The sequence below is a fragment of the Perognathus longimembris genome, chromosome 3, assembly GCF_023159225.1.
Source record: "Perognathus longimembris pacificus isolate PPM17 chromosome 3, ASM2315922v1, whole genome shotgun sequence".
In the NCBI taxonomy this organism is placed as follows: domain Eukaryota; kingdom Metazoa; phylum Chordata; class Mammalia; order Rodentia; family Heteromyidae; genus Perognathus; species Perognathus longimembris.
Genome location: NC_063163.1, coordinates 80,542,993 through 80,565,294, shown reverse-complemented (window position 1 = coordinate 80,565,294; position 22,302 = coordinate 80,542,993). Strand labels below are relative to the sequence as shown.

The 22,302-nt window shown below is 52.7% G+C and overlaps 1 protein-coding gene across 1 annotated transcript; it reads left to right on the top strand.

Moving 5' to 3' along the window:
- The first annotated feature begins 931 nt into the window (after positions 1-931).
- Positions 932-17,127, top strand: LOC125349036 (glycolipid transfer protein). The gene is made up of 5 exons (XM_048342802.1): positions 932-1,173; positions 13,265-13,323; positions 13,692-13,825; positions 14,596-14,746; positions 16,027-17,127. The coding sequence occupies exons 1-5, from the start codon at positions 1,071-1,073 to the stop codon at positions 16,207-16,209; spliced, it is 630 nt and encodes a 209-aa protein (XP_048198759.1). The 5' UTR covers positions 932-1,070; the 3' UTR covers positions 16,210-17,127.
- Positions 17,128-22,302: the final 5,175 nt, after the last annotated feature.

Here is a 22,302-nt window from a genome sequence, read left to right as displayed (position 1 = left end):
GGGTTTTAATACAGGAGTGCCTAGGCCAGTTGTGGTTGCGATGACTAGAGGTCCACATTGTTAGTAGCATGTCTCCTGAATTGTTGGAGTGGCATTTGGGAAACAGGCTGCTTGAGTTGGATTATAAACTGGACTGAATCCAACAGGTAACACCAGACTGTTGAGTCAGTCCGGACCCCCAGATTTGGGGAGAGAGCTGTCCAGTTAGGAGAAGGCTGAAAACGACAGCGCCCAACAGACAAAAAGGTCATTGAGGCTGAAGAGTCACGCAATGACCGTCCTAGTACTAAGGTGAGCCATGCCCAGCCAGGTCACTAGGGGCGGATGGACGACGGGTTGTTTGGTGAACTCAGGGCCTGGGTGTTGGCACTCTACCACTTGGGCCACAGTTCTGCTTCCTACTTTTTGGTGGTTCATTGGGGTTTAGAGTCTCACGGACTTTCCTGCACGCGCTGCTTTCGAACTGGGATCCTCAGACCTCAACCTCCTGAGCAGCTGGGTGGACAGGATTGAGGATGCAGCCCCCGGCTGGGCAGGTTGTTTTGGAGGAAGCAGAAGGTCCTGAGGATCGCTGGTTGAGCTGGGCTGGAACCTGGATGGTGAATGGCGGGTCCGCCAGGGCGCATCTCGAGCCCAGCCGCCCGCCCGGGTCCGGGTCGAAGCCGAGGGCGGCGGGAGGCGCCTGGGAAAATCTCAGCTGGGAGCGGCTCGGCAGGGCGGACCGCGGCCCACAAGTCGCGGGCTTTCACACCGCCCCGCCCCCCTGCCAATAGCAGCGCGGGGAACTTCCAGAGCTGGGTGCGGATTGGACGGGCTGGAGCGGCGCCGGGCGCGGATTGGACGCCGTCGGGAGGGCGGGGCGGGACGCCGGCTGGCTAAGGCGCTCGGCCGGCGGGCGGCGCTGAGCGCTCGGCCACCGGAGCTGGGCGCAGGCGGAAGTGGCGACGCTGGCATCCCAGGAGCTCCCGGCCGGCGGCAGTGACGGCCCCGGCGCTGACGGCGGCGGCCCGGGGGGCGGCGTGGACGCCCGCGGCGCCGGCTGGGGCATCACCGCGGGCCTGGACCCCGAAATGGCACTGCTGGCCGAGCACCTGCTGAAGCCGCTGCCCGCGGACAAGCAGATCGAGACCGGGCCCTTCCTGGAGGCGGTGTCCCACCTGCCGCCCTTCTTCGGTAAGTCCGGGTGACGGCGGTTCTCGGGGACGGTGCGGATGGCCTGCAGCCCTGGCTCTCGGACATCCTCAGACACCCCGAAGTCCTGCTTCTATTTCCCCGACTCCCCTTCCAAGCGCCCCCAAGTTCTCCTTGCTCCAACCATATCACGTCCTCCATCTCTTCCCAGACATCTCCAAGCTCTCCATCTCCCGTCCTGCCCTTCAGATAATTCCAGGCATGCACTGCTCCCTCCTGCACCCCCAGTCACCCGCACCCCCAAGTCCCTCCCTTCCTCTTGCATCACTCCTTAGGGACCCTGGGATCCTCCTCCCCTCTCAAACTTCCCACCTCTCCCCCAACGACCTGCATCCTTCACTCCATCTTCCTTCCCTGTGGGAGTGGTTCTCAACACCCTCCTTTGAGAAGAAAGCAAACCACCCCCTTGGCCCTTCCAGTGTCTCTCTCATGGCCCCCCGGGTCTCTCCTTCAATTTTGCCCCATATTCCAGATCAAAGGCACCCCCTCCAACACACACACACACACACACACACACACAGCTGCACCTCTCAGAGTGAGGTGGGTAGGGAGAGGGTTTTGCTGACCAGTTGCGAAATGCCAGCGCTCTTTTCTAGGGGAAGTTATTGAAAGTTATTTCCTCCATTTAGGCTCAGTTTCTGCATGAGGATCAGAGGGGCTGCTTTATGGGGGTAAATGTCAGACTCCTCACTTGGCACCTTGTGCTTCAAAAGAGAAAGGCTGGGCCCTGGTGGCTCACCCCTCTAATCTTAGCTACTCAGGGAACTGAGATCTGAAGATCACAGTTGGAGGCCAGCTGGGTCAGGAAAGCCCCGGAACTCTTATCTCTAATGAACCATCAAAAAGCCAGGAGTGGAGCTGTGGCCCAAGTGGCAGAGTGCTAGCCTTTAGCAAAAAAAAAAGCTAAGGGACAGCTCCTAGGTCCCGAGTTCAAGCCCCAGGACCAGCACACACACACACACACACACACACACACACACACACACACACACACACACACTAAAAGAGAAGACACCCCCTCCCCATAGTTCAAAGGAGGTCATTTGAGCTCTGGGAAGGTGTACCCTAAACCCAAGTCAGCTCTTCCTTCCTCCCCACTTAGGGAAGTGCAGCCAGCCCAGTCCAGGTTGTCCATGGAAAATAAAAATGGAAGCCAATGACATCTGCCTCTGCCCTTTGCCTTTCCATCTATAAAGACTGCAACTTGAGCCGTGCTTTCCTCTCCTGGGAACTCTCCCAGAACCCCACCCTGCTGTTGTACTGGGCTCTATTGCAGGAAGACATCAGTCCCCAGGACAGAGTCCAGCCAAAACCTACAAAGGGACAGACTTGGACTGAAGAGATCTACCCAGCCAGTCATTCCCAGGACTGGTTGGGAGCAGTTGTTCCCTCAGAAATGTACAGTTGTGCCTAGCTCTAGCCTAACTTCCTCCTCCACTCTGAGCCTCAGGGTTCCCTTGTGTGAAATGGGGATGCTGGTTTCTCAGCCAGCTGTGATTCCTGTGCTGGGTGTGAAGCATCAAGGCTGATGTTGGCTGTGAGGGGACGAGTTTATGGCTGTAAGTTCTGGATCCAGTTTTGCTTCCTTCTCACCGTAGATGATTAACCATGCTGGACAAGCTCAGTGAGTTTGCCTGGTCTGGATGAGTCTCAGGCAGAAAAGCGGGGTCTCCGTCTTCCACATCTATCACTGTGATCTCAGTACTCTGGCACAGAGCAGGTGCTTAGTCATTACTCTGTCTACAGTCCTTATTATTTCACCTTGAGATAATACTGCACCTGATTGTAGTGGTGTTAGCATTGAGGAGCTGTTTCTTTTTGTGTTTTGTTGGTTGTTTTCTCTTTGGCTATATGAACTGTGGCAGGCAGAGCCACTTGGTTCTGGACAAGGATTTAGAGTCCCTTCAAACCACTGACTCATCTGAGAGTAGTGTTATCCCTTAGGTGACATCTGGCAATGTCAGAGGATGTTTTGTTTTCTTTGCCATAACTCAAGGGGTACAATAGGGGTTCTTCTAAATATCCTATAAGGCACAGGGCAACCTCCCCCCCTCCCCCCTGCAATGTTCCAGCCCCAGTGCCAGCTGTGAGTGCCCAGGTGGGAGATGCAGGTTGCACTCTCTGTGGCTCTTCCTAGGGCATACTCCAGGTGCAATGATCTGGCTGGTTGGGCAGGAAAGGGGGAGATGGGGGCTGGAGCCAGCACAGAGGAGCACCTCTGCTCCCCCTCTTTCCCTGGGTCTCAAAAGACCCTTGTCTCTGTTGCCATTCTGTGCTGTGGGCTGTCACAGCTCTGGACAGAAGCCCTATTCAGACAGAAGCCACAGTGGGCTTGGCCCACAAAGGATCAAGCAGCCCATGGCCCTGCCTCAGCCCACCAGAGCCATTCACTGTTCATTGAAGAGGATGCTTCTTAGCATAAAATAAATACAAAGGAAAAAGTGCTAATCCCTGGTGAGCTGTGCTCTTCTGCAGAAAACTTTCTTCAGAGGGTTGGGGGGAGTTCTTCCATCTTGGCTCTGGGGAGCTAAGGCAGAGAGGGACTCTAGTCTACATCTTGGAAGCATCTGGTCACCAAGATGACTTGGGCAGTGTGTGTGGCTCTCTAATACAGCTGGCCTGGGGTGACCATGGCCCCAAGCCAGGGTTTGTCCACTTAGGCACAGCCAGCATGGGAAACATACTTTGGGGATGGGAGGAGGCTACCCTGGATGTCATAATATGTTGAGCATTTCTGAATGCTACCTTCCAAGATGTTACCCCAGAATTATCTCCAGGGAAGCAAAGTCAGCTCCAGTTTATTCTCATTCGCTCTCTCTCTCTCTCTGAAATCTGTCTTTGAAAAATTGTGCAAAAATAATTGGTGTCTGTTATTTATTGAGCACTTACTGTGTATGCTTAGTGCTGCATGTGAATTCACTTAGTCCTACCATAGACTCTGTGTGTGTATGTCAAGTCCCAGTCAGTAGTGGGACTTGAACTCAGGGCCTGGGCACTGTCCCTTAGCTTTTTCATTCAAGGCTGGTACCCTACCACTTGAACCACAACTCCACTTCCAGCTTTTTGGTGGTCAATCGGAGATAAGAGTCTCATTGACTTTCCTTCCCAGGCTGGCTTTGAACTGTAAGCCTCAGATCTCAGCCTCCCGATTAACTAGGATTACAGGTGTGAGCCACCAGCACTCATCATTCCCATAATCTTTTGAAGTACGATTTGTAGAGATTCCACTGGCATTTCCTGTTAGACTCATTTGTATCTGTCTTTGAGAAGGAAGATAGAACCTATATATCTATCTACGAATAAGAGGACTTTCTCTCCATGTCACCATGCTTTACATATGCTGGCAATCTCATGGCTCAAAGAACCACATTTTTATTTTAAATGTAATTTTTTGTCAGTCATGGGGCTTGAAACCACTTTGAGCCACAGCACCACTTCTGGTTTCCTGGTGGTTAATTGGAGATAAGAGTCCCACAGACTTTCCTGCTCAGGCTGTCTTTGAACCACGATCCTCAGATCTCAGCCTCCTGAATCACTAGCATTACAGACAGGCGTGAGCCACCAGCAAGCAGCTGGACCACATTTATTGAACCGATCCTCTACAGTGAGACACATCGCTGCCTTATGTTTTCACTCTGGGTAAGCATTGCTGCCTCAAATACCTTTGGATATATTTCTGCACAACATTCTTTGGAATGTTATTTGTTTTAGAAGTACAATTATTGGGCTCAAGGGTGAGCAGGCTTTTTACTGGCTAGAACAAGCCCTGGTTCTTAAACATTTGCAGGGCGTGGTTTGTAACTGAGTTGGTTGGGCTTGGTGAAAGCTGGTCCTTTGTGCCACTGTGGGTGTGAGATGCAAGTCAGCCTCCTGCCTGTCCGGTTTGGAGCATCTCTGTTGGGCTGTGCCTGTCCTCTCTGTCTAGCCTAAATCTCTCTGAGTTGTGCAGGTTTTGCCACATCCACTTCGAGGCCAACCCTTCCTCCCTCTTCTTTTTCTATCTTGACCCAGTAATTGGATCACACCCTACTGATCAGTTTGCAAGATTGGCTTTGATGAGGCCTTGTGCTTATACTTTCTCTCTCTCTCTCTCTCTCTCTCTCTCTCTCTCTCTCTCTCTCTTTCCCCCCGCCCCTTCTCTCTCTGTCAGTTTTGCAGTCCTTCTAAAACACTGACAATTGGCAGGCAGAGGAAGGGTCAGTGAGATGTCATTTAGAATGGTTGCCCTTGTCCTTGGAATCGGGCCACCTGGGAGAGTCCCTCCATGGTTCTCGTGCATTTTCCTGTCAGTCTGCTTCCTGACCCACCACTTGGCTGTGTTTGAGGTGCAGAGGGACGAAGCCACTGGAAAGCCATCCTCCTCTGATACCCATGACCAGAACACCTGGGACAGATGAGTGGGAAGAAACAGACTTTTGTATCAAGCTGAGCCAGCCCAAGCTTGAGTTCTGTGGGGAGCTGAGGATTGACAGTGTGTCCATGCATAAGTACTTTCCCTCTCTGAGCCTGCAGTCCCAATTATGAATGGAGGAAGCCCAGCCTCCCAGGAGTATCCATGGAGGTGATTTCATAGGGTGGTTTGGGTGCCCAGTGCCTGGAGTCACCCCATCTTTGCACAGGCTACAGAGTGCTCTAGAAATGGCATCTTGCTGTCACCCAGCCTGTGGGAAATGGATCTGCCAAAAAGAAGCCACCTTTGAGTTTTGGTGACACCGTGCCAGGGCCCAGGGCCAGCTGCTGGCTGCTTCAGGCAGAATCACACCAGTGCTGTCCTTTGTAGCATCCGAAGGCCAGCGTGGGGTGGGGACCCTGGTGCCTGCTCGTGCTTGTCCCATGCTGACAGCAATTAGATCCTTCTGTGTTCAGTAAAGTTCTGGCATGACGCCAGGCCTCGGGTCCGGCATCTCTTGCTGGAGAGCACAGAATGGAAAGCAGGAGTGACATCCCTAAGCCTGTGTTGGGAGGGATTTTGGCACCGTTTTACCTAGACTGCTTCAGGGAGGTGAAGAGATTTGGCGGCGCCATCCCCTGGGCTGTGAAGCAGGTCCAGCCCTGTACGGTGTGGGGGGTGATCAGAGGGTCAGAACTGGACCTGGGGTGGCTGGGCTTGGAGCTGGGGGAGTGGGAAGTGATGGGAAGCTCCCTGCCTGGCAGGGACAGTATGCTTGTTTCAGTGAGCTTAGAATGGAAGTGAAAGGTCTAAGGCTTGTTTCATTGTTTCAGCTTTTAAAATGGTCAGGCTGAATGCTACTTCCTGGTTATATTCTCCCAGTGCTTCTGAGATCAATAGTGTTTAGTGTAACTGAGCTTCTCAGAGTCTCACTGCAAGTTCGCTCTCTAGCTCAGGGTTCTACACACCTCTGTAGTTCACGATTCTGCAGCACTCTGCCCAGGACCTAACTTCGCTTCTCTGAGATTGTGCCTGTGTATGCCTTGAACTCAGGGCCAGGACACTGTCCCTTCGCTTTCTCCATTCAAGGCCAGTGCTTTGCTACTTGAACCACAGCTCCACTTCCAGCTTTTTTGGTGGTTAATTGGAGATGAAGAGTTTCATGAACTTTCTTGCTCGGGTTGACTTTGAACAGTGATCTTCAGATCTCAGCCTACTGAATAGCTAAGATTACAGCTGTGAGCCACCAGCATCTAGCAATCCATTGCTCTTTTGCTCCTTTTCTTCTCTTCCTTTCTTCCTCCTTTGGTTTTTTTCCTCACCTCCCACCCCCCCCCACCACCTCTGCATCACTTTCTTGATCACCCTGAGTTACCTCTCTAAAGAAAAGCTTTGCCTATTGAGGAAGAGAAATAATATATGATATAATAAATGATATAATAATAAGCATAAATAAATAATAACAGCTTCTTTTCAAATGGGCACATACCTGGGTGTCTTGAATTGCACTCATCTACTTGCTGATACAATCTCACTTAAGCTGCAGAGCAACCCATGAGGCAAAATCATTTTACAAGTGGGAGAGTGCTTTTTTTGCTTGAGCAAAAGAAGGTCAGGGACAGAGCCCAGGCCCTGAGTGCAAACCTCAGGGCTGGCAAAAAAACAAAAAAAAGAACCTCAGGGTTCTTGTCCTTCAAACTAGGCCTGATTGCCACCCGAGCTGTGACAGCACCCACCCCCAGATGGATAAATGATTTATTTCCACTGGTTGGAATTTGAGAGCTTCCATTGTGGTCCTTGTAACCCAGGGCCTGTAGGGTTAGTCTGCTCTGTATGCCTAGCGACTGAACTTGCTCATCCAGTAGGCAAACAGTAGAATTAGCAGGGGTGACAGTAGATAAGTTTTGGGGGGGGTTGGATTAGTTAGGTTTGTTCTTGTCCTGAGTCACACAGGCTAAAACGGAAGCTATACATCTCAAAAGGGCAAAAGCATGGCTGAGAAAGTGGCTTAGTGGTAGAGTACTTGTCTAGCATGCATGAAGCCCTGGGTTCGATTCCTCAGCACCATATACTCAGAAAAAGCTGGAAGTGGCTCTATGCCTCAAGTAGTAGAGTGCCAGCCTTGTGCAAAAGAAGCCAGGGACAGTGCCCAGGCCCTGAGTTCAAGCCCCACGACTGGCCAAAAAAAAAAAAAAAGTATGTCTTATTTCTTTTTTCTGGTCGTTTGCGATGAGGTCTCACTATGTAGCCCAGGCTGACCTCCAGCTCACAGTCCTCCTGTCTCAACCTCCCCAGTACTGGGATTACAGGCCTGTACCACCACACCCTGCTTAGCATTTTGATCTTCAATGAAGATTGTTCCTGAGATGAAAAGAGAGGGTGGACTAGGGCAGGGTGATTCTGTCCCTGTTACTCAATGGCAGAAACATCGCCTAAAAGATGAAGGCCTTGTGGGGGCAGCCAGGATGGAAATTTCCAGATAACTGCTGTGCTCTTTTCTTCTTTCAGTGCTCTGGGAGGCGCCCCAGACCTCAAAAATGCTAGGCAGGTTCTACCTGCCCCTGAGCTGCAGCCAGCTGGGCTGTAGGCTCGCTGTGCATGATGGGTGATGCTCTAACTCTGGGAAGGCTCCAGAAAAAGGAAACCAGCCCGGTTCCAGCCACAGAGGCCTATAATCCTAGCTAAAGAGGCTGAGATTTGAGGGTTATAGTTTGAAGCCAGCCTAGGCAGGAAAGGCTACGAGATTCTTATCTCCAGTTAATCACCCCCAAAAAAGCTGAAAGTGGAGGTGTCGTGACTCGTGTGGTGGAGGGGAAGCTAAGTTCAAGGCCCTGAGTTCAAGCCCTAGTACTGGCACAAGTAAGAGAGGAGGGGGGGAGGGAGAGAGAGAGAAGAGGAAATGAGTCTTGTGCAGGCACACATGGTAGCTGCTGGGGAATTCTGCTTTCTGGTCAGTCGCCCTTCTAAGCCGCATGGCAGAGACCCAGGCAGGAGGCGCTGGGTGGCTCCTGTCCAGCCACAGTTGTCCAAGAGGACATGCACAAATGCCTTGCTTGGTGCTGGAATTCCTTTTATGTAGTAAGTCATAGTGACAGAGCTGGCTCTTCACGCAGAATCAGAGCACGTAGCCAGGGCCGGAAGAAGTAGCCATCAAGGTACATTTTTTAAAAATATGTACAAAAACGAGTGTGGTGGTGCCCACTTTCAATCCCAGTTCTCAGGAGGTGGGACTGGGAAGATCACAGTCTGTGACCAGCTTGGAAAAAAAATGTGAAATACAAAGTAGAGAATTAGACGGGCAGGGCTCATCCCACCATGATGGCTGACGTGGTAGAGTGAAGTAGTGAGTTCAACCCCCAGTGCTGCCCCCAAACCCAGGAAACCTGAAGACAGCTCTAGAGGGAAGGCTGGGGGCAGGGGGAGGTGCCTCCCCCCCCACCCCCCGGGGCATTGCTGCCAACCTTTACAAGAATTTGTATGTATGCATGCTTATGCATACGGGGTGCCGGCCTCATGCTTGCCACCCCCCCCCCGTCCTAATGATTTCCCTTTTTTTGGGGGTGGGGTGGGGCTTGAACTCAGGGCCTGGGCACTGTCCCTGAGCTCTTTTGCTCAAGGCTAGTGCTCTACTACTTTGAGTCACAGCGCCACTTCCTGTTTTCTGGTGGTTCATTGGAGATGAGTCTCATGGACTTTCCTGCACAGGCTGGCTTTGAACCACGATCCTCAGGTCTCAGTCTCCTGAGTAGCTACAGGCATGAGCCACCAGCACATGACTATAATTTATGGTTTTGATGTTGACTCTCTTTAGAAAGTTACAATAAGTATAAACACCGGGACATTTGTGCTGAATTTGTTAGATCAACTGGTCGATGAAAATATTTCCCTGTTTAAGTTTTATTTTCTTCTTCTTTTTTGAGGTTAAGCATCTGAATTGCTCAGTGTCAATAGAGCTATTTTTTCTCATTGATTTGTAAGCATTCTTTACATATTAAGGATAATCTGTATTGTATTTGTTACGCATAGTCTAATTCTTGCCCCACTTGGTTATTGGTCTTTTTTGGTGGGATTTTCTTCCTGCCCCAAACAGAAAGACTCAGGATTTTGTTTCCCCCAGTCCTGGGGCTTGAACTCAGGACCTAGGCACTGTCCCTGAGCCACAGCGCCACTTCTGGCCTTTTCTGTTTATGAGATACTGAGGAATCCCACCCAGGGCTTCATGCATGCCAGGCAAGCACTCTACCACAAAGCACATTCCCAGCCCAAGACTCTGGATTTTATCATCAAATTTCTCCTTTTCGTTATGTCTTCCAGGATGAATAACATCTCTAGCAAATAACATCCCTTAGCCTCTGCTAAGCAGAGAGGGTCATTTGCCAGGAGTTCTGGGCAACCAGAGCTGTACTGTGTGTAAACTCTGCACACATGTGCAGTCTCACTCTATGAAATGAGATGGCGAGATCTCAATCTGGTTTTTATCTCTTTAATAACAGCTTGCGTTCTTCCTGGAGGTTAGGTGATGAACCAGAGAACCACCCAAGTGTCTTCCCTTCCTCTCTCCCTCCCTCCCTCCCTCCCTCCCTCCCTCCCTCCCTCCCTCTCTTACCTCCCTCCCTCTCTCCTTCCCTCTCTCCAGGCAGACAGGTCTGTCTAGATGTATAAAAGAAGTCTATTTGTTGTCGGTTAACAAAACAAATCTGGAAACTGGTAAAACTGGAAAGGTAGTTTTGGGGCTGGGTTCGGTAGGAAAGGTAAAGAGGACATAAGCTGCTCAAGACTCTGCCCAGCACTCAGCACCGAGCACTAAGCACCTAGCACCCGGCATCCAGCACAGGCAAGCTCAAGTGGAAGCAATTAGCAGAGTTCATTGGAACAGGTGTGTCGGATGTTGGGATCTGAACGATCCCCTTTTCCCCGACCCTACGGGGAGAATGGTGAACCCCGAAAAACTATGAAAGAGCACTCGGCCTTGCCCTCCGCCAGCGGAAGGCCAAAGGCGTACTCACATGGACCTGCGCTAAGTTGAGGAAAGGTTGCTGAAGCCTCCCCTCCCCCCAGTCCCCTCCCATGTTACCAAGAGCGGGGGCGAAAAGGAAGGCATCAGGGACACGCTGCGGTGGTGGGATGCGTCTCAAAGACTTTAATATGGAAAGGCACTTATATAGAAGTAATGGTGGGAAAGAAAGGGGGCTGGCCAAAGGGCCAGTCATAGGCTAAGGACCATGTCCATCAAGTGACATCACGAAACTTCTTTTGTGGGCGGGACAACCCCATCATGGTGGCACGCACGTGTTCACCTCCCAAGGGGCAGAGGCCAGAAGGTGGGAGGGACTTCCATTGTCCCAAGGCTGGTGGAAGGGCAGCCTTCCCCCAAGGCCATAATAATCCCCAACACAGGTGGAACTGTTCTAGAAAGAGAGATGTGGGACCCGCCTGGGCTCTGTTGTTGCGCCTAGGCTCCTGGCATTTGTACGGCTCTGGAGACTTCTCTGTGATCCTGGGTTCCCCTGCTGGGCCTGCATAAAGCCTTTGGTTGTGCAGACTGCCCACATGTGGAGCACTTCTGGACTGTAGACTTGAAGGACTCGAGCCTGCAGTAGCAAATCATTTAGCTTAGATTTGAACCCAGCACCTGCTGGCTCTGGGGCACTAGGCTCTTCCTTCAGCTGCTCTGGCTCCATCTTTGTGTGTACATGTGCAGCACACAGAGATGTACACTGAAACACTGTTTTGTTTTTGTTTTTGTTTTGGCCAGTCTTGGGCCTTGGACTCAGTGTCTGAGCACTGTCCCTGGCTTCTTTTTGCTCAAGGCTAGCACTCTGCCACTTGAGCCACAGCACCACTTCTGGCCGTTTTCTGAACAGGCGGTGCTGGGGAATTGAACCCAGGGCTTCATGTATTCAAGGCAAGCACTCTTGCCAGTAGGCCATATTCCCAGCCCTGAAACACTGTTCTTGACACAGCCAGGTCTGTATCATCCTCTCTCTGCTTCTGCCAGAAGCGTCCTGCAGCCCCACCCCCTCCTGGACAGTGGGGGCCCGGACCAGGGTGGCCTCGTGACCCTCAGAGTGCACTGTCAGGAGAACAGAAACAACACGCCTTTCTCCTGCTGCCTGGGCGGAGCCGGTTTCCAGAGCCTGGGAGGCGCCTTTTTTTGTGTCTCTGAAAGCACAGGGAATAACCAGAATCCTTGCAGAAAGCGAATAAACAACCCACGTGGCTGTCCATGCCCAGCCACCGAGCCGTGAGCTCTGTGCGTAGCCCCAGTAACTTGTTCTCCCGCCCCTCTCCTTTTTCCTCTTTTTCTCTTTGTTTGACCAGTTCTGAGGCTTGAACTCCATCCAGGCTTGGGACTTTCCCTGAGCTTTTTGGGCTCAAGGCTAGCACTCTACCACTTTGAGTCACAGCTCCATTTCTGACTTTTTGGTCACTAATTGGAGAAAAGAGTGTCACAGGCTGGGAATGTGGCTCAGTGGTAGAGTGCTTGCCTAGCATGCATGAAGCCCTGGGTTCAATTCCTTAGTACCACATCAACAGAAAAAAAGCTGGAAGTGGCACTGTGGCTCAAGTGAGAGTGCTAGCCTTGAGCAAAAGAAGCTCAGGGATAGTGCTCAGGTTCTGAGTTCAAGCCCCATGACTGCAAAAAATAAATAAATAAGAGTCTCACAGACTCACAGATTGCTTAATTGCTCCACTCCTCCTGCTGAGGAGTGATTGGGTACCCCATCTGTTTGCCCTACCTTCTTCCCTATACATTGTGGGGTGCTCACTGAAAGCATATAATGCTGTGTCCTCCGTGCACCTCTTCACAGCTGCAGGTAGAATGTTCCAGATGGCTGGCCAGATGTTCTGTGTCACCTTGGCTGGAATCGGGCCTGCAGAAGGTTCTCCCCCAGCTCCCATGCCCGCACATGGTCAGCGGGCACAAAGGCCCTGCCTGGCCTGCTGGCCCGTGTTTCCTGTGGGTTTGGTTTGGTGCCCACTGACAGCCTTCACTGGGGGCCTTGCTCCCCAGATTTGATGTCAGGCCTAGCAACCCAACTTCTGTGGACTCAGCAGAGGGCAGTGTGGGGGAGGGGGGACAGGAGCTTCATGGAACCCTTGCAGTAAGGAGCCCAGCGCCAATGTCAAACCCTCTACCAGGAGCTTTGACAGCCTGACGTTCCTGTCCCAGGAAAGCCTGAAAGGCATGAGGAAGGAGGAGGAGGACAGGCAGGGACCCGGTGTGGAGGCCAGCATCTGATGTCATCAGCTGAGGATGTCACCTATTAGACTGCATTCTGTTACATGGGGCTTGGCTCTGTCCAGTGTCACACCCCTGTGAGGCCCGGAAAGTGGGACAGATAACCCTAAGCCCACCCTGCTAGGAGTCTAGCCCCTGTCCACTGGGGGACCATTGTGGGACAGCTTACATAGAGAGAGTGGAGAATGTCACCTCACAGAGTTGGACCACGTGTACTTAAGGCTCTGACAAGATCTGCTCCTGGAGCTCAGTACCTCCCAAGCTCCCACAGAGCCTTCCTAACACCTGGAACGCTCTGCTCCGCCCCCTGAACACACAGAGTGGGCTCCTCCCAGCTCCCCCATTCCTCCTCGGCCCGTTGTGACACCTGAACAACATCTGCATAATATCTGAATATCAGCCTTGTTGAGAATGAAAATGTCTACTCATTCTCTCCCCAGATTGCCTTGGCTCCCCGGTGTTTATGCCCATCAAGGCAGACATAAGTGGCAACATCACGGTGAGCACTGGGCCTGTGGGCTGGAGCTCCCAGTCCTCCCCACCCCCCCAAGGGGGAGGAGACAAAAGGGGGCATGGCCTGATCCTTGGAGGAGAGGGAGGGGGTCTTCACGGGTCTCCATCCCCCTATTCACTCTTGCTGTCTGGTCCCAGCCTGGCTGAGAACCTCTGCTCCACCTGCACCACAGACACCAAAGTCCACGGTGGCTGTTGATAAGTGGGAACACTTGAGTAGTTGTCCTTAGGAGAAATCTTGTCCCTGCCGCTGTCTCGGGGGACCGGGAGATCCCACATGCAGAGCGGCTGTCTGCAAGGCAGCCTTTCCAATGCTGAACTGAACGCCACCCCCCCACCATGCTCTGTTTTCAGAAAATCAAAGCTGTGTATGACACCGACCCAGCCAAGTTCCGGACCCTGCAGAACATTCTGGAGGTGGAGAAAGAGATGTATGGAGCAGAATGGCCCAAAGTGGGGGCTACGCTGGCACTTCTGTGGCTGAAAAGGTGACAGGGGGAACCACTAGGGAAGCCAGGGGTCACAAGAGACTTTGGGGTACCATCCCCCTTGTGGAAGAGGAAGGAGTTGTGGCCCCTGGAGGCTTCTGGCTGGAGGACCAAGCCCTTTCTCAGTGCTACCCCCAGACTGACCCTGGGTGCTCGGGACTCTGATCCGAGCAGGGGGTCAGAACTCAAGGTGAGGAGTAGGAATTGGTGCCTGGATGAGCCCAAACTAGAGCCCAGCCCTGCCCACAGAGCTGGAGCTAAGCAACGCATGGTGATCCCAGGAGTATAGAGGAGAAGGGCACTCAAATTAAGGGGCCATCTGGGAGATCCGGGCTGGGTGATGCCAGGTCTGCACCTGAGCCTTCGTGGGGAAGCCAAGGGCTCTTCTAGGTGGTGGGCTGGTGGTGCCCAGCTTGGCTACACAGTGCCGGGAGGAGCAGGACACCAGTGGACTGGCACCGCCCACATTGTACATTTGGGCTTCCTGCTGTCCTCACACCCTTCTCCTGATCCCCCTCTGCAGAAGGACTGGTATGGCCAGGTCCACCCAGCCCTGCCTGGGCACCTCTTACAACCCAGTGAGAAAGGTGTCCCTGGCAGGGGAGAGGGTACCAGGAGGTGCTGAGCTCAGATGGTCTCAGGACCCCACTGCCCTTTTCCTGGGCATCCCCAGCTCCCAGCTATGCTTTGTGCAGTGTGCACCAGGTCCCACAGTGCATGTGCATCTCATGGCCGTGGGTCCTAAGGAGCCTTCTCTTCTCTGGCCACAGAGGCCTTCGCTTTATCCAGGTCTTCCTGCAGAGCATCTGTGATGGGGAACGGGACGAGAACCACCCCAACCTCATCCGCGTCAATGCCACCAAGGCCTACGAGATGGCTCTTAAGAAGTACCACGGCTGGATCGTGCAGAAGATCTTCCAGGTGAGTGGGGTGGAGCCCGAGGTTGCCAAGGGCTCGCTTGTGTGCACATGGCCAGCGCCGCATATGGCCTTGGTGGCACTTTGAGGGTCCTGGCCTCCCTGCAGTGTGTGGCCCCCCGCACAGGCCTCGCCGGCACCCCTCAACCCTGACAGTGCCTCCCATGCCTACCCAGGACAGCTGCCCGTGAGTTGTAATCCCACCTATTTCTCACATAAGGACATGATGGGACATACCCGTAACCTCACTTCCTGGGGAGGCTGAAGCAGAAAGAATGCTTGAGCTAGGAGTTCAAGGCCAGGCTGGGAATGAACCTCCCTGAGCCTCGGGAATTTCACCTTTCAGCTGAGTATGAAACAGGCCCAATCTCACAGGCTGGTTTGGAAATTAAATGAGTTTTGTGTAGAGTGCCTGGCACATGGTTTGCACTCAGTAAGTCAAAGCCAGTGCTTCTATTCATGATTCGCTCCTCATCCTGCCAAATGCATGCCTAAGCTTTTTACCCAGTTGGGTCATTTTCCTCCTGGCATTGAAGCCTTTCTGACTTTGTACTTTACAAGTATGGGGGCAGCTGTGAAATTTAGGGCAGTGTTACAAGGACAATAGGAAGACCACGGTAGGAGCTGTGAGCTTCCCAAAGCAGCAGTTTACCCTCCAGAGCAGAAAACCCCAGCCAAGAGGCTCCCCTGTGCTGGGCCAGGCAGCTACTATGTGTTCTGAGGGAGTGAGCACCTACTGTGTGCCTGGTGCAACTACTTTCTGTCCAGTAGTGGGCCAAACACCTACTGTGTGCTTAGTGCCGAGGCCAGCAACGACTGTGTGCCAAGTGCTAGCCAAGCACCTACTGTTCCCTGGTCCTGGGTTTAGCACCTGCTGTGTCCTTGGTGCTGGGGCCAGCAACAACTGTGTATTCAGCCCATCCTAATGGCAACTCTATGAACCCAGTAGTGGGCTGAGCACTTCACCTTTACAAAAGCAACATAGGTGGATATCATAATTGCTCCCCCCCCCCCCCCCCCGTTTACAGGCAAGGAAACAGAGGCACAAGGAGGCTCAGTGTTAGCTGGTGACACAAGCTCGAGTTCCACTCTGATCTGTCTTTCTGTCTTTCAAGCTGGCACCTGTCCTTCCTGCTGTCCCTCCCACCTTCCCCCCCATACACGTCTTCCTCTTTCCCACACCATGGTTAGCACAGCTGTAGCCCTGGCGCAGCTCAGGGCAGTCCCCTGCATTTCCAGGTCTCCCCTGCTAACACTGAGCCCCCCTTTCTTGCCGGTCTCAAGGCAGCGCTCTATGCTGCTCCCTACAAGTCTGACTTCCTGAAGGCGCTGTCCAAGGGGCAGAACGTGACGGAAGAGGAGTGCCTGGAGAAGATCCGCCTCTTCCTGGTCAACTATACGGCCACCATCGATGTCATCTACGAAATGTACACCAAGATGAATGCCGAGCTCAACTACAAAGTGTAGGCGCCGCTCACCTGGAACAGGCTATCCTGAATCACTGTGAATCAAGCCAGCCCAGCCCCCAGAGCCACCCCAGGCCAGCCGGGGCCCTCAGAGGGGGTGGCCCTGGTTTTTCTGTGGTTGTTGTTTTGTTTTTGAAATCATGTTTTGGGGCCCATCCTAATGAAGCAATAGATACCCATCTTCCTTCCAACTTGCCCTTGACTTTCACAACGATGCAGACCAGCATTCTTGTGTGGTACGCACCAATTAACGTTGCTAATAAATTGACTCCTAGGGTTTTTTGGGGGGTTTTGGGGGTTTGATTTTTCCTCCCAACCCAGAATCCAAGCTGAAGATCAAGCAAACCTGGCACCCTTACAAGGATCTAGCCTCATGATGTTTTGTATTATTTTAAGGACCATGAACAGGTTTGATTGGAAATCACGTAGGTTTTTTTTTTTTTCCCACAAAAACAGACTGTGTGTCCTCATGAAGTATGTAGCATGCACAGTCCCATTTCTATAAACCCTACTCCCTCTGTCTTCCCAGAGAGCTTTTTCTTTTTTTAAATGGCTGAAAGCCACCAGCAAGCCTTTTCCAGCAAATGGCCATACCTGACTGCGTTCTTCAGGGTCAGCTTTTCTAGCCTCAGAGACCACCGACCCGGGACTCCTGTGGAGGAAGAATGTGGGCCACCAGCTGCAGAAACCCAAGAAACCACCTCGCTGCCTTAGAACTCTTCCTGGCAATAAAGAGAGCTGTTTGGTTTTTTTTCTCTTTTCTTTTTCTTTTTTTGTATCGGGGAAAATAAAGTAACCCCAAAAGAATTGATGTGGTTTTTTTTAAAAAACAAAAAACAAAAACCCAATGAGGAACAATTGGTGATTTTTATGCAGAAACTAAATAATTCTTAACAAATAAATCTATATTTTGGAATCATATCTGTGTGCTGTTTGCTTCCTGAGTCTTTAACCCTAGTATCCAGCATAGCACAAGCTGATGATGAAGTACAGATGAACACTGTTGCAGGCTAGGGAGACAACGGGGATGGGTGGGGCCTGAGGCTAAGGAGAGTGGGGGGCTCTCATTTCCTTTCTTGTTTCCATCCTCTACTGAAGTGGAGTCCTGTGGACAGGTGGGCTCGGTGATCAGTGCCCAGAAGGAGCCTGGAACTTCAGGTGAGAGGCCCACCCTGGTGAGCAGGTTTTGTGTGTGACATTGTGCTACTATAGGATTTGAACTTGACCCTGAAAATTATGGAAAACTTTTCTTTTTGGCCCGAGATCAGAACTTGAACTCAACGTTGTAGCTCACGGACTAGTGCTCTACTCACTGAGCCATGCCTCCGACCCTATGGAACATAATCCAATCAGACGCCCAATTTGAAAGGTTTCTTCTGGCTTGGCTAAGGAATGGAAGCCAGAACTAGTCCCTTTACCATCTTTTCAAATATTGCCCATGGAATTTTCCTGTTCTGCCTAAGCCCTAATTGTTCCCCCACTTTGACTTTCCTGGAAATACAAAAGTCTGCCAGCAGATTAAAACCGTTATGTTTCTTGCTTTCTTTTCTACCTGTCTCAGCCATACTACAATGAAGCTAGTAGAAGGAAGGGCTCCCCAGGGCCATCCTCCCTCACTGCTAGTACCTGTGGGCCCTCCCTCCCCCACCCCCCAGCACCTGGGGTTTGGTATACCAAGACTAATCCAGGCAGTACTGCTTCCTTGCCTCCCTGGTCCATCCCTGTCAGTGGGGCTGACTTCTGCCTGGAGCAGGGAAGAAAGAACACATAGGGAGACCAGCTCTATACCAGGTCTAACAAAAGTGCCTTCACGCACCATTTCTACCCCATATGACATGTATGTGGGCTCTGGGCATCCCACTCCGAAGAGGAAGCCAGCTGAACTATGAGGGTTCCTCTAAATAGCCCCAAAGTTGGACAAGATCGATGCATTTGCTCCCCTGTTGATTCATCCAGTTAAAATTCACTGAGCTCACACCTATAATCCTAGCTACTCAGGAGGCTGAGATCTGAGGATTGGGGTTTAAAGCAAGACTCTTACCTCCAGTTAACCACCAGAAAACCGGAAGTGGCTCTGTGGCTCAAAGTGGTAGAGTGCTAGCTAGCCTTGAGCAAAAAGAGCTCAGGGCAGTGCCCAGGCCCTGAGTTCAAGCCCCACAACCCATTATCATCATCATCATCATCATCATACTATTATTATTCACTGAGCTAGTAAGACACACTTCCACACCTCCATAATGTCTCTGTTACAGTCTCAGACGCTCACTGCCCCTCCAGGTCCCGTCACTGGCACAGCGCCCGCCTGCAGGGCGCTGCGGGGTTGGTGCAGTGGTGGGAGCGGGCGGCTGAGGCTGGGCGACCGAGGCCGCCCTGGTCCGTCTTCGGTAAAGCTGCCGACGCGCGTGCGAGATGGCGGGGGCGCGCGTGGGGGGATGGCGAGGGTGCGTTGGGGGGGGGTGGCTGGGACACGCGTGGGCATGGCGGAGGCGCGCATGGGGGATGGCGGGGTCGCGTGTGGCCATGGTGGGGATGCGCGTGGGCATGGCGGGGGGCGCGTGGGGGGGGCGCGTGGGCATGGCGGGGGGCGCGTGGGGGGGGGGCGCGTGGGCATGGCGGGGACACGTATGGGGGATGGCGGGGGGCGCGCGTGGGCATGGTGGGGACACGTATGGGGGATGGTGGGAGTGCACGTGGGCATGGTGGGGGCACACAGGGGCATGGCGGGGGCGCGCGTGGGGGATGGCGGGGGCGCGCGTGGGGGATGGCGGGGCGGGGCTATCGACCCGGAGCTGGCTCTGCCACGGGAGCGCTGTGGCTTGGGTCGCCTTCCCGCTCTCGGCCTCAGTCACTGATCCAGGCAATTATCCAGTACCATTGGCAGTCGCGGGCTGGAGGGACGAGCGCGGAGGAGGGAAGGTGCCCTGTGTCTTTTTGCTGGATAGGGGTGGGGCTTCTCCCGTGGGTTGGGGTTCTCCCGCGTGGGTGGCTTCTCCGGGTTTGGAGAACTCGCGTCTTTCAGCCGCGGCCGTCGCCCCTGCGCCTGCGCGCTGAGAGCTTGCAATTCCCGCGGGTCCCGGCAGGTGGCGCCGCCTGCCGGCCGAGCCGCCCCGCTCCCCGCTCCCCGCTCCCCGCTCCCCGCTCCCCACCGCGGCGCGGGAAGGCCCTGGGCTGGTGCTGTGGGTGGGTGGGTGCGGAGGAGCTGGGGGTGCCTGCCTTCAGGCCAGGTATGTCCCATCACTTTTACCCCTATTGTCACTTCCACCACCACCTAACAATTGTTTTGTATTTATCCAGGTTCTTTGACCTCCCAGTCGCATGATCCCAGGGCAAAATCAACTCACCTCGCAGAGCATCAGTTTTCCCATCTGTCAAAAGAGGCCTCTATTTTATGGACACCTCTATTTTATGGACTCATGTAAAATAACATGTACACTGCCTGATACAGGGAAGATGTTGAACAACTGGCTTTTGTCAATCTTTTCATTTATCATCATAAGTAAAATTCTCTGCTTGAATTTCAGGACAGAATAGGGCCCCTGTCCAGACATCAAGACACAGGCCAGAACATACTAGCAAACATGGCTGCTGTTGCTCCTTCTGCCCAGATATGCTGTGTGACTCTGAATAGGTCATCTCTCCTCACTGGGCCTGCTTCCACATCTTTAAAAATCAAAGGCTTTATGGTCAGGTGCTGGTGGCTCACCTTTATAATCCTAGCTAACTCAAGAGGCTAAGATCTGGAGGACTGAGGTACAAGACTAGCCCAGGAAGAAAAGGTCACTAAATTCCATCTCCAAAATAGCAAGAAAAAGCAGGGCTGGAAGCATGGCTCAAGTGGTAGAGCACCAGCCTAGAAAGCTGAGACTCTGAGTTCAAACTCCAGTTTATATATAAAATCAGGAGAGTAACTAGTTCCCTCCCAGCTCTGACGAGCTACCTAGGATACCCTAAGCATGGTAAGCCTGCCTGGTATTCATCAGGCAGTGAAATCAACACTTAGCGTGGGGCACAAATGAATGGGATCCCACTTATAAAGCACTGAGCGCAGTCCTGGAGTCTAGAGGAGGTGGACACATGAGGCTACATAGCAGCTAGCCCTTAACCAGCTCCACATCTGAGACCACTGTCTTGAACTTTCAACCCCTGTTTGCTGAGTGCCTAACTGTGGACAAGGCCCTGAGCTAGGCTGAAGGGGTCCTGCAAGAAGACAAGTCAGGCTCCCACCCCCAAAATCCTAGCGGAAGAGATGCATGATGAATCCTGAGATCAAAACAGATAGCAAAGCCAGCGCTGGTGCTTTGTGCCTGTATTCTCAACTACTAAGGAGGCAGAGATCTGAAATTACCATTTAAAGCCGGTGGGGACAGGAAAGTCATTGAGACTCTTGTCTCCAATTAACCACAAAAATCTGGAGTGGGGCTGTGGCTCAAGTAGTAGAATGCTATCCTTAAGCATATAAGGCTAGCATGAGGAATGGAAAAAGCAAAAAAGAGGTAGCAAAGACTTGCAGGTTCCATAGGATAATTATGGAGCTTTGATTTAGACTAGAGCACCAACAGGGGGGAGATGACATCTGAGCTGATAGCTGAAGGGAAAGAAAATATAGAGAGAGGCGAGGCTGGAAGCAGCAAGTGCAAAGGCCCTGAGTAAGGAGAGGAAGCAGTGTATTTTTGTTTTTTTTGCAGTGCTGGGGATTGAACTCAAGGCTTTGTGTGGGCCTCACACAAGCCAGGAAGTAGCAAACTGCCAAGACCAAGAGAGGCAGGAGCAGCCAGACGCTGGGGAGCAAGGAGGGACCAGGCCTAGAGCTACTGAGGTGAGAAGGAGTTTGGTTTTTGTTGTGAAAGCCGGGGCAGATACCAGCCCTTGTGAGCAGAAGTTGATAAGAATCCATGCAGAGTGTGTGGAGCTGCCAGCCAGGATCCCATAGAGTCCGTGAAGGCACTGCTCCCCCTGTCCCAGCCCAGCCCACTTCCAGCTTCTTTGCCACTAACCCTGTACTTTCTTTGCTTTAACAGCAAGGGAGGGGCCCCCGAAAAATCACAGTGTTCTCAAAGAGAGTTCATTCCCTCCTAGCAATTCCCTGCCCCAATATCCACCGAGGGGCCCCAGCTGGAGGGACCTGAAGTCCTCCGGCCCTGCCCACAAGTCACTTCCCTCCCTGGGGCACCACTCCCCAGGGAGCTGAGGCCAGTTGTGGCCACACCCACAAGCCACCAGGCCCTATGCCCAGAGGAAAGGAATCTCAGCCAGTGCTAAGCCCTGAGAGTGGTTGTGCTGGTGGTGACGGTCATCTGAGGAGAAGGGCTCCCCCCACCCACACTACACCTGGCCTCAGGTTTCTGCTCCAGGGAAAATTCTAGAAGAGCTCCTTTGAAGGTGGGTCCTCAGCAGGGCGGAGACTCCAGTCTCTGACACAGGCCTGCTCTTTGTGAGACTATGGGTAAACAAACTAACACACTGCCCTCAGCTTCCTCTACCCCATCTCTATGGCTTCTCAGGAAGGTGCTGGGGTGTGGGGTGACTTCATGGGGAGACCTATTCACTCAGCCCACCTCCTCCAGAGGCAGCCATCAGACGTGCCCCTTCACAGCTGTGTGGCACAGGGGCTGGTGTCTTCACTTCTCTGAGCAGCCTTCCTTTCCTCTTAAGGGGAGCAACCCATGAAGATAAAACCCTATACGGCACCTCGTACACAGCAAGTGCTGGGTAAATGCCCTTGTGCCAGCCCTCAGACTGCTACAGCCCTCTTTCCCCAGGTGCCTCCTCCCTGTTTTTAGTTTTCCTCTCTCTCTCTCTCTCTCTCTCTCTCTCTCTCTCTCTCTCTCTGTGTGTGTGTGTGTGTGTGTGTGTGTGTGTGTGTGTGTCCTTGGGTTTGAACTGGGCCCGGCCCCAGAGCTATTGTAAAGGCTAGCCCTTTAACACTTGAGCCACAGCTCCATGTCCAAGTTTTTAAATGTTTAATTGGACATTAATTGGACATTTAATTAATTGGACATTTCATTGGCTATTACTCAGAAGGCTGAGATCTGAGGATGGCAGTTTGAAGTTAGCCTGGGCAGGAAAATCCGTGAAGCTCTTCTCTCCAATAAAC

Excerpts from the sequence above, each read along its gene's own strand:
- LOC125349036 (XM_048342802.1), top strand. The coding sequence starts at position 1,071 with ATGGCACTGCTGGCCGAGCACCTGCTGAAGCCGCTGCCCGCGGACAAG. Across the intron at positions 13,324-13,691 it reads ACATAAGTGGCAACATCACG|AAAATCAAAGCTGTGTATGA; the intron begins GTGAGCACTGGG and ends CTCTGTTTTCAG. Across the intron at positions 14,747-16,026 it reads TCGTGCAGAAGATCTTCCAG|GCAGCGCTCTATGCTGCTCC; the intron begins GTGAGTGGGGTG and ends GCCGGTCTCAAG.